Source organism: Salvelinus sp. IW2-2015, unplaced genomic scaffold, assembly GCF_002910315.2.
Source record: "Salvelinus sp. IW2-2015 unplaced genomic scaffold, ASM291031v2 Un_scaffold1825, whole genome shotgun sequence".
Classification (NCBI taxonomy): domain Eukaryota; kingdom Metazoa; phylum Chordata; class Actinopteri; order Salmoniformes; family Salmonidae; genus Salvelinus; species Salvelinus sp. IW2-2015.
In genome coordinates this window covers 53143-67488 of record NW_019943196.1, presented here as the reverse complement: position 1 = coordinate 67488, position 14346 = coordinate 53143, and the positions used below count along the sequence as shown (strand labels likewise).

Sequence of the window (14346 nt, the reverse complement as noted above, 5' to 3'; positions counted from 1 at the left end):
AAGATAGTGTTTAATGTCAGGCAGTAGATGGATAACAAAGTGTGATGTGAATGGGTCAAAAGGTGACATGAAATACAGTCTACATTCTGRACTACAATGACAGTGAACAACTAGCTGGTGTTAGTTGACTGCACACTGAAAGCAGTGCTCATGGTTAAAACAGAGTGAGAGAGAGAATCTCCAGGAAGGATAGGAAAAMAATGACCTGAAGATCTGTTGATGCTGTGTTTATTGTGGAAAGTCTCCAAGTTGCAATGAGGAAACGTGCAAGCACACATGCACAAACCATAGACACCAAAGTGGGAGCTGACTGAAAGTTTATTTATATTACTGTTAAAAACATGTATAAAATTGGTCCTGTTCCAGAAACAAGGCACACAATGTCTCCATCTCAGTGTTTTAGTATCACGCATTCCCTATATAAAAACACAACCAAATCTTACAGAACTTAAAATTCKGAGCAGCAAGACAACCATGCAAGAACTTGAGCGATGCAAACTGGATGCTTTCTAGTAGTACGTCTCCCTTTCCACCCAACCTAAAACAGAGAAGATAAAAAACAGGATTTAGAGATCAAVTACCTCTGGTAAACAGGTGGACTAAGGAAGGCTGTAGCATACATAAACAATGATCATGTTAACTATCAGTGTGTAGTTCAGACGATCACTGAGGAAGACAGTCAAGTGACCGACATCTTTAACATCAACTTAGTCTCTGATAGCATACCGGTTTACTCACATCAAATGCATTTTATAAAGCCATTTTTACATCAGCAGTTGTCAATGGAGTGGACTAGACTCCCAAACTTGTCTGTGTCCACTGTCTCACACTGACTAGTGCATCTGAAAAATGTGCTGCTGCTTAAAGATTTACAGACTTCGCTTGTTTGCCAGATAGTAAGGCTGCATATTTAGGTAGCTTTACTATCTTCCTGAGAACGAGGGAAAAGCTTGTGGTTTTGAGAGCCCAACTGAAGACCTTAAGACTTGTATGAACAAGTACAGCAGATAGTCACAGTAATAACTAAAGGGATTTAGCCTCACCGCCTGGGCTGCGTCGGATGATCAGTTTTCGGATTTCATCATAAATAAAGATGAGGAGAGAGTATGGGAAGGCGCAGAACCACCAGCTGGGTCTAAGGAGAAAAGAAAAACAAAACATAAAACAAAAATAACAGATCTSAAATGACTCCAGACCAGAATGCGCCAAGAACAGATCTTAACATTTTAAGCAACACATAGCTAAGCTTAATAGAAGTCCTCCTAGAGTTAAGTAGTTTTGGTACTACAAATATATTTTTTTAAGAGATGAAGTGTACCTAACTGAAGGGTCTTTACTTACTTGAGTGGGTACATTCTGAGGGCGATGCCCATTCCAGGACAGTAGGACAGGAAGGCGGCCAGGGCTGTCTCCTCAAACAGGCCGAAGATGAGAATCTTGTTCCTGAGGAGGACAGAAGCAGCATTTAAAATCAAGTCATTTCTTTGACAACAAAAACGAACAACAGCCGATGCTCTTCAAAATGGCCACGGAACTCACCTCATTCCTTGTTGGAAGACGGAGTTCCTCCTGGTCTTACAGATGATCAAATCAGCCCACTGTACAACGACAATACTGGCAAAGAATGCTGTGTGGCAGGTGAACTCCACAATCTTTCTCTGTTCATAAGTCTGAGGAAAACAGTCAGCAACAGAGGGAGAAACAGTCAAAACACAGTCAACTAATCATCTAGAATCAGACCAATCAACAAGGCTTGTGAAAACCACATTGGTGTCTGCATACTCACCCACTGCTGGCCATAGCTATCCTCCAGGTCATTGCAAAATTTGTTGTCCCAGTCCACACGAATACCTAGCAGTCTGGAGGGCAAGAATCCGTTCTCAGCAAGGATCACAAAGTATGTGAAGAACCCAGCCAAAGCCTGGATCATACCTGTGGAGAGATGGGGAGACAGGATCAGATGGGTGCATTTGTATCAGATTCTATCCATGTCATTCTGTCTGTTGGTTTTCTGTTGCATCAATCTCCATAAAAATTATTTTTAAAGTTTGATTGTCACATATACCGGATAGGTGCAGGAGAATGTGTTGTTTCACAGGGTCAGCCATAGTAGTAGGGTGCTCCTGGAGCTTATTAAGGTTAACTGCCTTGCTCAAGGGGATGGCGACAGATTTTTCACCTTGTCGGCTCAGGTATTCGAACCAGCAACCTTTCAGTTACTGGGCCAACACTAACCGCTAGGCTACCTGCCACCCTACAGTGATTCCCAAGGAGTACCACGTTGGTGGGAGAGGTTCTCGACCCATGATATGATGCAACCGCAGTATGTGAATGCTGTCCATATCAGTGTTTCCTCTTAAGGAAAGTCCCGCTCACGTGGAAACCTCTGGTTTAAACCTATTTTTGGCTCCATCACCAAAGTGTGAAACTCTTGAGCCAGAGACATCCCATAATCACTCAGAGACCCCTTCTCTTATCACCAGGGAGGCTATTTCTGGCGCATACCCCACTTCCAGCTGATCCCAAAACCACTCAGTCAACTTAAGAGTCTAGAATCCAGTTTGAGGTATATGAGATATTAATCTTTCATCTAAGAATGAAAATACTTTGTTTTGCGCAAGTCAGGCTTTGTGAAAAGGGGTCTTACCGATTTGACCGTAGGCTATGCTGATAAGTCTTTCATTCACCAGTTTGTCTGTTTTGGAGTTTCTGGGCTGTCTCTTCATGATGTCACTCTCGGCAGCTTCGTAGGCCAGGGAGATGGCGGGGACCTGGAAAGTTGAGGACGATTTCAACAATTAGAATGAAACTGAACAGTAAACAAAGATTTAAAAAAAAATATATATATATATATATATATATATATATATATATCTTAATTATACAAATTCCTTACCATGTCAGTTCCCAAGTCGATACAGAGGATGGTGACGGTTCCTAGGGGCAGTGGAATGTTGGCGATGATGAAGAAGAGGAAGGGTGTGATTTCTGGAATGTTACTGGTCAGGGTGTAGGCGATGGACTTTTTCAAGTTGTCAAAGATCAGACGGCCTAGGAAAGGTACATGCATAACGTTAGTGAAAATAATGCAGAATAGAAGGAACCCCAAACATTCTACATCCACTGAAATGCTGCTTCTACCTTCTTCGACACCAGTCACGATGGAGGCAAAGTTGTCATCCAGGAGGATCATGTCTGCAGCCTGCTTGGAGACGTCAGATCCAGAGATACCCATAGCAACACCGATGTCAGCCTTCTTCAGAGCAGGAGAATCGTTCACACCATCACCTGTCACAGCTACAATAGCACCCTGTGGATAAGGAGGAGAGGTGTTTGAGTCTATGGAGAGAGAGAAGTCGAGAGAACTGGTGAACACATTTTTAATTTTAAAGGAATTTATCTACGCTACATTCACTCTGTTTACCTCTCGTGAGATAGGCCTAGTGTCTTTAAGTTGAGCTGAATATTACCTGGCGCTGGCAGCCCTCCACGATAATAAGCTTCTGCTGAGGAGAGGTTCTGGCAAACACAATCTCTGTGTGATATTTCAGGATGTCGTCCAACTGTTCAGCGCTCAGGTCCTTGAGGTCACCGCCATGGACCACACAGGCCTTGGCATCCCTGGGAAAAACGTACCCTTTATTTATGGAAAATCCCATTGATATGAAGACATTTCTATAATGTCTATAAGCGCTCATGAGAAGGACCTGACATTCAAGCCTGAATGAAATCTTTGGAAGAAGGACTTCAAAAATGAAAAAAATGTAGAGAAACTGCAGGAGTTTAACTGTTGTTTCCAATAACCAAACTTAAATATTTTTTTTGTATTACCTAGGGTCAACTTCATTGACTGGAATGTTCAGACGAGCAGCGATGTCCTCAACAGTCTCGTTTCCTTCAGATATAATTCCCACACCCTTGGCAATGGCTTTAGCAGTGATGGGATGATCACCAGTGACCATGATAACCTGAGGGAAGGAAGGGAAGAGGAGTGGTCTGATCACAGTGGCTGCTATGTGGATTGACTGAAGAGTCGTGTCAAGTATTACATTGCTATACCTTGATTCCAGCACTCCTGCACTTTCCCACAGCGTCAGGCACAGCAGCACGGGGAGGGTCAATCATGGACATTAGGCCAACGAAGCACAGATTCTCAGTTGGGAAGTTCACCTCTTCACAATCAAACTGGAAGCCCTCAGCGAACTGGTCATCAGGGAGCTGGAAATGACAGAACCCTAGACGGATACAAAATGGTGAAAATGTGAATTGAAAAAAAGGAGCAAAAGCGCAACTTTACACCTCACATTGGATCATTTGACAACACAGATGGAATAACAAAAATACAGTAGTATTGGCTAATGATGCCTGAAATAAATGACTATTACCCAGCACTCGCTCTCCCAGACCACCCAGTTCCATGTAGGCGTTCTGGAAAGAGTCCTTCATCTCGTCATCCAGAGGCTGTTCTTTGCCCTGGATCAAAATGGTGGAGCAGCGGTCCAGYATCCTCTCAGGGGCTCCCTTCATCACCAGCAGATGCTTGGACTCACCCTCATTCTTGTTTAGGTGAACGGAGAGCTAKGGGATAAAATTATAGGAGCAGCCATTTTGAAAACAGATTWCCAGAATAGGCATAACCATGTTGATCTCTGTGCCAAAGGGAAGGGTTTTCAAAGACTTACAGTGAAACATATSCCCTTATTTCYTGTGGCAGGGTGCTACCGTGCCATTGACCTACCTGGTATTTGTTGGTGGAGTTGAATGGGATRTCAGCYACCTTGYTGTACTGGTCTCTCATGCCTTGCACAGACCCACAGCACAGCTCAATACACTTCAGCAGGGCAGACTCTGAGGCATCACCAGCCACATCTCTCTGTGAGAGGGAAACGAGTAGGCAGATGAAGTGGACGTGGTATGCCGCACATTCGCTTTCACACACTAGCACTTCCGAGGACCTGGTTTATCCTTACGTGGCCTAAGACATTAAAATGCCCTCCCTCAATTTAAAACAGATTTAATGAAAAGGAAATCTTTGTAGATTTTGTCTTCTACCAGGCTCAGACAGTGACAAAGAGAAACTGAAAATAAGGGGTGAAATTAAGTGTGGTAATCACAGCTAGTCCAAGGTGAGATGATTAACGGAGTGAGAGGTTATATTCCAGGGGATTGCAAGGGCTGAGGCAATATGAYGCATTCAGGCAACAGGGGAGGAATTACATAAGATGAAAGACAACCCTGTTGAGCCTTTTCAGCAGCTTTACATGCTGAACTCCTGTCGATAGCTCCATGTGTATACTGTTGTCAATTCACTCTGGGGAAATGAGACACTTACTTTAAGGATAGGAATACCGCTCTGTTCTGCCAGGAAGACGGCACGGTTACACAGGCCAGCGACTCTAGCCAGGGCAGCCCAGGTGGCAGAGCTCCTGTCGAAGGAGGTACCGCTCTGGTTCTCTGTGGTGTCAGCCTCATGGATCTGGTTGTCGAACCACATGTGAGCCACGGTCATTCTGTTCTGAGTCAGGGTTCCYGTCTTGTCAGAGCAAATGGTGGAGGTGGAGCCKAYGGTCTCAACAGCTTCGAGATTCTTCACCAGGCAGTTCTTCTTGGCCATACGCTTGGCAGTCAGAGTTAAACACACCTACGGAGAAAGCCAAAAGTCACTCAACATGTCTGTCGAACAAAATTGGCAATGTACTGGTTTTTGGAGCCATATGTGAAGTGTTTGGGGGGGGAAAAGCACTCCCGAAAGACAGTACTCACAGTTACAGTGGCCAGGAGACCCTCAGGCACGTTAGCGACAATGATTCCGATGAGGAAGATGACAGCTTCCAGCCAAGAGTATCCGAGGATGAGGGACAGGACAAAGAAAGACATGCCCAGGAAGACGGCCACACCGGTGATGATGTGGATGAAGTGCTCAATTTCAATGGAGATTGGGGTACGTCCGACTTCCAGGCCAGAGGCGAGGGTAGCAATACGACCCATAACAGTGCGGTCACCAGTGTTGATGACAATACCTCTGGCAGTTCCTGCAGGAAATAACATGCAGATTTCATTTAACAATCATGACATCATATTGACTACTGTTTAACAGCACAGTTGACATTGATTCAACCTCAGAAATGGTGGACATACTTTATACAGCAACAGGACTTCATCAAAGCTAGATCAGTCATGGTTTGTTTTCTTTTATTTATTTGCCAGGGACCATGTACAACATGCCCTTGCACCAGATTTAGCTAGATTGCTAATTTTTATCTGTGGTCCATGGGCAGAATTTCTTTTTATTTGGTTTGCTTCTCATCTGAGCCACTCTGCTCTGTTAAAGTACCTTCAACACAGTTGGTAGAGAAGAAGGCAATGTTCCTTGTCTCCAGGGGGTTGTCATTGGAGAAATCCGGAGTACGTGTCTGGGGCTCAGATTCACCAGTGAGGGAGGAGTTGTCCACCTGAGTGGGGAGGGAATTAGATTAATACAATAATGAATGGCACGGACATGGGCGGAACGTGACGTATTTGGAGCAAGGGGATTTTAAAGTACCCACTTTGCAACCGCTGGCAGAGATGATTCGCAAATCGGCGGGAATCCTATCTCCACCTTTCACCTCCACCAGATCTCCAACCACCACTTGTTGAGCGTTGATGTTCATCTTCTCACCGTCACGGACAACCAGGGCTTGCTACCAGGAAGAGGACACGATTAACATCCGTGCACGTAACTATATGATAGAGTTCTTCTCAGAGGTGTTTGAAAAGGCAGAAGTCTAACCTGCGGGACCAGGTTTTTGAAGGAGTCCATGATCTTTGAGCTCTTGGCCTCTTGGTAGTAGGAGAAACAGCCAGTAACAATGACAACAGCAGAGAGTACAACACCCAGGTACAACTGTGTGGGACAAAGATGCAGAACGTGTTAGAATTAAGTTAACTCCCCCGCACAAACACCAGTACAAAATAAATAACTGCTTTCAATTCCATCACAATGTCAATAAAATCAACATTCTTCATCTTAGAATCTTACGTTATCATTGGCCGGCTCATCCTCCATGGCTGCCTGGATTCCGTAGGCCAGGAAGCAGAGGAGAGCMCCAGTCCACAGCAGCATGGAGAACCCGCCAAACATCTGCTTGCAGAACTTCACCCACTCAGGGGTAGTGGGAGGAGGGGTCAGGGAATTGGGGCCATCACGGAGAAGGTTCTCYGCAGCCTTAGCACTGGATAACCCCTGAGGAAACAGGAAATGGGTTGTGTTACTTTACATGTCGAGACCTCAAATTAAGATGRTGTAGGAGGATACTTAATTTTAAAAGAATGGYTGCTTCCCTCCCACCCAACCTTTTAAGGGTATACCATTATCGACCCTTGCTTTTTAAAATCAAGTACATTGCTATAGTCGGGCATATCTAGGTACCCCACCCTTGAGATTCTCTCTCACGGCACGTGATAAGGAGAGAGGAAGCAAATTGTCAACACAATATATCTCTCTACGAGGTCTGTCAGTGGCAGACAGAGACACTGCAGGGCCAAGTCATAACTKTAATTTCACATAAGGCAGAGAACAGAGAAACAAGTCAATGGGGCTCTGGAGAGAGTCGAGGTGCTGACAGTTGCCAGGCAACTCGCCGCAAACAATGAAAACAGTGCCATCTCCTCTGCTGGGATTGAGTGCATCCTAAATCTGGGCTGAGGTGCTATGGGCCTGCTGCTTGTGAATTATTCAAAAGGACCACTCGGCTGCTAAGCTGCGCTGCTAGGTTTGGAGGCGGTAATCTACTATTCCCCTTGATCTCCCAATCATGATCAAGAYTCCATTTGTATGGCTGTAAAAGAGGGATAAAGCATCTCTCGTATTGCCTTGGTATTTGTCACATCCAAGTCTGATAACCCCCTTCTTCAACGGTTTAATAATTGGAAGAGATCCCAAGAGTCCGAAACCCATAACTTGAGCAGAACTTTGAAGTCCATCACTTGACTTAATTTTTCTATTAAATAATTGAAACTATTCGAATTGAGGAGAACCGAGCTGAATTGCKCTCCAGCTGTGGTCGATAAACAACTAATTTGTTAACAGAAAAGTGCAGGGGAGATGAATGAATCGCCAACTGAAATGAAAATGAGTGAAGCTCCAGACTTACCCTACTAAGGTCGGTGCCGTATTTGCGGTTGAGCTCATCCAGGGTCAGTTTATGGTCATCCTATGGGACAGAGWTTAGGAACATGTCACTGACAATCGTATTGCACTGCACTTCTGCACCATCAAGATAAACATTCAGTACATTACATGCAGCGCCAAGCTTGACACCAAGTCAGTGACATCAACACGCGAGTGACCAAGACTTGTGATTTAAAGATGAACTTCCCAGGTCCTGAAAGAGAATGAAAGTGAGAGAAGCCGACTCACCAGATCAACTTCCTTTTTCAACTCATCCATGTCCCTCTCCTTCTTCATGGCCTTGGCATTCTTCTTCTTGCCTCCCTGCTGCAGAGGTCGCCGCCACTCATACTGTTCCCGTCCTTCCTACAGAGAGGGCGAGATAAGATAAGAAAAATATACAAACACATATAATAAAATAGGTAGAAAGAGCCCCTTAAGAGCTCTGCCCGAGAAATAAAATCTTCACCCAACTCAAGCCCCTGATGCAGAATCTGCTTATAGTATAGTTTCCCATAGTGTTTCCGAGGTATGAATAAAACCCAAGTCTGGGGGCCCAACTCTTGAAAGGTAATTCATTGAGTCAATGCGACTCGCTCATTTGAACAAAGGATAAAAATGCTACTTTTCAGTTACAAATGACTTACCAGAAGTCACCCAACAACTTGTGGGTTATTGATGTAGCATTGTTCTACTGAACGTWAGCCCAGTTATCATTTACAAAACAAACGTGACCTAGACAGGTATGGTGCAACAAGTACAAAGATAGTTGTGGCTGTTCCTTTTGGACTATCACCCGGTAGGCTTTCACCTTTTAGCGTCTACGACCTGTGCTAGATAGCCAAATTACTTTCACTACTCAGCAGAAGAAASTCAGATGTTTGAAAATGGCATCTGTCTGAAGTTCATGAGGAATGCTTAATGAACAATCATYTCACAGACCGTCACTTTGCGCAACTGCGTCAATAAGGAGAGCTGTGGGAGGGGTGGGGCTGAGGGTCATTTCAACATACTCCACTGCAATCCAGAAATGTCAGACTATTAGGCCCTATGTCACAATACTTTGTCCAGAATAGGGGTAAAATTWACTCTCCAAAGGGGAAAAGATGCACACCATTGGCTCGGTTGTCTTGAGTACACACAGAACTTTCTTCCTCTGGAGTCATCTCATTGTGAAAGTCCAAAAAAGCCCCGGCCCCTCACCTTCTGCAAACCCATTGTTCATTCACTCTTCCCTTTCTCCATTATCAAATCGGTCACTTTTGGYACGAGGATAAAGACCTTGAAGAATGCGCGTCAGCTAGACGGCTGAAAAGGGGAGGGTGTTGGGACACTGCGGCAACAGGATAACGCACAGTACCAGATAAACATCGGTAAGGCAGTTAGCGATCATAAATTATTCAGGTTCTACTGGTGTTCAGAAGTGTTTTGGCTGTGGGGGAGAGAGCTCTACATGCTTCTCTTGATTTGACCCTATGGGGTTACACAAAAGCTGCTTGACTCTAAGCAAGACAGATCCTGGTTCAGAATGTGATCCCCAAGTCACAGGGGCGTMACTGATAATTAAACTTCGTTGTTTGGTTACAACTGAATCCAACATAAGGTGTCTACCAGTTGTTGTTTTTTTGCTGTTGGGACAGTAAAGGGTAGAGGTGGAACGACAAGTCCTGCTGGAGTCTTCCGGGCCCCCTCAAGGAATCTGTTGTCGCAGTCCCCGGTTGTCTTTTTATTKGTTGACAGGCACACCGACTTGCCCTTCTTGGAAATGCACCCCCCTCCTACTAATACTATTTAGAAATATCCCTTTTACTTTCCCAATAGTGTACACATCCGTTATTACCACAATGAAGCAAGGAAGGGAGGATGCTGTTTTGGAAGTATTACTCAGCTGTCTCTCAAATGTAACAGGAAGCTAGTGCACTGAAAACAGGAAAAGAAAGTGTGAATGTCAGCAAATGTGTGGAATCTCTCAGAAGACCAATCACGCAAAAACAACAGTTGTCCCACTACAAGCCTGAGAACAATGAGGCTTTGCACCTCTAGAGAACCACGTAAAAACAAGAATGAAAAATGGGGCAAAGAAATATATCTTTAGAGTGACTTTATTTTGGACAAACTGTACAGTCACGGAATCTATTCAGACCCTCTTAGCAAAACACCTAAGATACCAGGCTTACCGCATTCTTATATGGGATTACTGTAATGGTTTGATCTGGGAGTGGGAGCAACACCACTGTGGTAAACATGGCTTGYGTCTGCATACCATTTCTCCCATAGTTCAGAGTAGTATATTCAACTGCGTAATCGTTGTTCTCATGAACTTTGCATATGGGAGTGAGAGTAATTAGTCAGGGAAGGAAAGAGAAACAACTATGTGTGAAAGACAGTGCAAGAACGCAGGGTGGGTGGAGAAGGGGGTGAAGCCGGCAAGACATCCTTTCCAAGAGGACAGAAAGTTTGAAAGAACAACTGTCCTCATAAAAACAACAGCGATAAACAGAACAGAGCCTCAGTGAGACGAGGGGRCTCTCACTTTTACGCTAAAACAACACCACCGCCAGATCAACAAAAGTTCATAAGAGACGGTCGAGCGGGTGCATARTTTACAGCCAGGGTCGAATTCCTGTGAACACCATTCCTGGTTCTGTTCCTGTACGTGTGCCAAATACAAAAGCTGCTCACTCAAGCATATTGGCTCCTCCTCGCCCTGGGACTTTGCCCCGTTGCTACAGGCGACAACCACACCTCTCAGATATCTGAATGGACCGAGTCACATGTTACTCTCCTCCCCTTTTCTCTCCCTCTCTTCAGTTTAGAAAAAAGTTCATTTCTTCACAAGAAACGCATTTAAAACTCCCACCACGTCCGCTGGAAGAGTCCGTTTTCCCACAGAACAAAAGATGGTGAATGCCTGTGTTTCTCCTTAAGACCCCAGGAACCACAGTTAAAAGCAGAATTCGAATCAATGGGATGCAACTTCCTTTATTGCGCTAGTCTGAAATGTAGGTTAGAACAGAACGCACGTGGCTATTGCGAAATGCCGATTGTGAGTAGGCCTATGGGATAAACGTTTCTTTTACAATTCCRTCGGCAGTTGGAACAATAGAAATTACAGTGGAGGAAACAGAAGGTGTAATAATGTGTGGTACTGTCCATAATGTTTAGGCAGCTAAGCCAAACGAGCAGAGAGGGAGATCGAGCAGGAGAGAGAAAGGGGCAGTGGGGGTGAGATGTGTTCTCTGTCACAGAGATGGGGTGGCGTGTGACAAAAGGGATGCCTAATACATAGTGACTSTCGAGCGGAAAGAATGTGAAATCCTCAGGAGAGAGAGAGCAAAACATTTTTTTTTTTWAAGAGCGCTAGAGKGCAGGTCTCTTGGTTCCACAGTGGACCCCTGGGGGGAAAGAATGGTCAGCTGAGGCCACAACCTGATAGTAGCTCAGAGGTTGAACACTGGAGAAAATAAAAAGAATTCGCCAATTACGTCACCATATAAAAAGGCTTTGTTTTGGACATATTCTAGGCCTCATTTGTTTACAGTGGAGATTTTCCACAAGCCACTTTCCATCACACTCAGTGGTGGAATCTTTAAAACAATGACCCCCCTTGATGAAAGATGGCGAGAAAAGAAGTGGAAAAACAAAGAAAGACGGCGCCCTAATAACGTTACAGGAAAACGGCCTTGTTTTCAGATCATCACAGTTTATTTTGAGAGATGGAAACAGTAGCCATAGTATTCCATTTCGGGAAGGAACTTTTGGGCGTTTCAATTTGTTGACAGTGAGCAGTTGTATACTATCATACCTCTTGATTTTCCATTTCATTATAGAAAAACAGAATTTTTCCTCCATCTGCCATTCAATCAGTTCAGAATTTTTTTTGCCAGCTCCCTCTGAACAGGAGCCTATGAACAATGATGACAATGCAGCAACTGGTGCCTCATCTTCAKAGCYGTCTCCCTTCCATATACCTCACCYCTCTAACCAACCCTTTGCTCCCTCCAGCCCTATGCCACCCTCAATCTCTCCCTGTACCTCTCACTCCCCCCTCTCTCATCCCTCTCTGTGGTCTCCTGGAAATCATTAGTCCGGCTGTCCAAGCATCTGTGCCTATTGCGCGTGTACTGGACCGGAGCGCTGAGAAGAGGACAGAAGGGGTGGGGGCAGAGCAGAGTGTTCACCACCAAACACGGAGGTTTGCTGCTCTGCATTCACATCATACAACCAATCTGMCTCTAATCACCCCTCTCTTACTGTAGCRGTGAATYCATAATTTATCACTGTGCCCYTGTGATCCATTGCCCAGCAGGGAGTGGCGAGCCTTTTATATGATGCTATTAACCTCCCCGATATCCCACCAGTCTGCCATACAGTAGTCAATACAGRACCCAAATACAGGAGTCACAGGTAGGTAGCTGTAAAATATAAAACATCAAATTAAAAATCACTCCAATAATTGATACATTTCCCATCACCATAAAGTTGCAGGTAGTTATTTAGACAGGTMTGATGACAAAAACCCTATTGACTAAGGTTTGCCCATTAAAAGAAAAACGTAATTCTACAAGTCTAGAACAATATGCCTTGAAGTGAGAGAAATATACAACAAATCTAGTGTATTGAACATCACTGGATTTAATAAAAACTATTGTTTTTTTTGAAAAGCGATGACTTTCATTAATACATGAGAGGGCTGTAGTTGATGTAGGTCTATCTGAATATTCGCAGAATGTAGGCTACACAAGAAATGTCACACAACCATATGCCAAATCAGTATACAACAATTAAGCCTTCAGTGGAATACGTGTATTTTTTAAAGAGATTTTGCAGGTGCTCAATTGTTATGAAGGAACAGTTTGGTATTTTCCCCAGAGTCAGATGACCTCGTGGATACCATTGTTGGGTCTCTGCGTCCAGTATTACGAAACTTAGAGGTATTTTCGTGAGCCAATGCTAACTAGTGTTAGCGTGTTCCCATATACTTCAAGTCATTGCGCTAACGCTAGTTAGCAATTAACTTCAAACTGAACGCTGACATAAAAAATGGTATCCACGAGTTCGTCTAACTCGGGGAATGTAGATAAGGGCATCCTGATKAAATCCAGAACTATCCTTTTAAGCTGCCAAAGTCAATTATTCCAATGTAGGCCATCTACATAAAAACTACATTCTTTCAACGAGCATGACAAAAAAAATAAACACCGACGACTTTGGCGCATGGTTGATATTGTGAATGGGGTGGAKTACGGTTATTATTCAATTTATGAAGAACAGACTATCGCAACAGCCTACAGTCGCAACTACATTTACCCAATTGATTAAGAATCTGAATATTACCGATATTTCTCATTGAGGAACAAAATTCAGTCAAGCGGGTTACAAGTCACCATGAAAAACTCATTGAAACAAAGACCATCACTTATATTCAGAAGTGGGCTACAGGCTCTGTATGGCCGTGTATCTCAAAGTAACACAAGTCACAAGATAGCATGTCTTCCCCACTTCCCGCAATTAGAATTTAAACAGACCACGCTACATTTGTAGTCACCTTGGCGGCAGTTTACTTGGATGAAAATAAACATTGTATCAATCTTCAAACTTGTCTTACACCGCCAATTCTATCATCGTAGCGCTTACAAGCTTTTCTCCTTGGCGACTAGATCCAAGCTAAACAACCTGTGGATCTTCAGTATCAATGTAAAAACAACACATTTTTAACCCTAATTGACACTCGACCAAGACACGTTATGAAAGCAACTTTTGTTCAGCCTACAAAATGCGGAAGTCACTCTCCCATCGCAGGCATTTTGAAAAAAAATGCGGCCATCTACGTACATGTGATAATTTGAAAACAACTTCGACTGTATTATCATTTTTTTTTTTTATCGATACCACTTTTGACAAGTAGCCTACAATTAAGAATTGCGTAAATTAGGCTACAGTAGCATTTCATGGAGGAGCTGGAATGTGAAGATGGAAAGAAAAAGCGCACTTACTCCACGTCCCATGTTTGCAGTTTTGTGGAGGAAAAAAAACAACTTATTGAACAATCAAATCCCAATTTACTTAAAAACGATTTGAAAAATGTATTGCCCCTGGATGTGCCCTTATCCACACGTGTCACTCCTACCGGACACGCATCCAAGCTCCCTGTCTCATTAAAAGGTCCAATACTTATATACAGTGTTCCTTTC

At 43.9% G+C, this 14346-nt stretch overlaps 1 protein-coding gene across 1 annotated transcript; it reads right to left on the bottom strand.

Annotated features, from left to right (window-relative positions):
* Positions 1-212: 212 nt before the first annotated feature.
* LOC111970831 (sodium/potassium-transporting ATPase subunit alpha-1) lies at positions 213-14346 on the bottom strand. The gene is made up of 22 exons (XM_024139518.2): positions 14149-14346; positions 8402-8518; positions 8136-8195; positions 7022-7225; positions 6773-6886; positions 6549-6683; positions 6335-6452; positions 5764-6032; positions 5333-5641; positions 4739-4873; positions 4386-4578; positions 4060-4235; positions 3832-3968; positions 3471-3621; positions 3142-3310; positions 2897-3051; positions 2648-2771; positions 1787-1932; positions 1540-1670; positions 1342-1443; positions 1044-1135; positions 213-538 (listed from the first exon to the last, which is right to left on the bottom strand). The coding sequence occupies exons 1-22, from the start codon at positions 14158-14160 to the stop codon at positions 510-512; spliced, it is 3078 nt and encodes a 1025-aa protein (XP_023995286.1). The 5' UTR covers positions 14161-14346; the 3' UTR covers positions 213-509.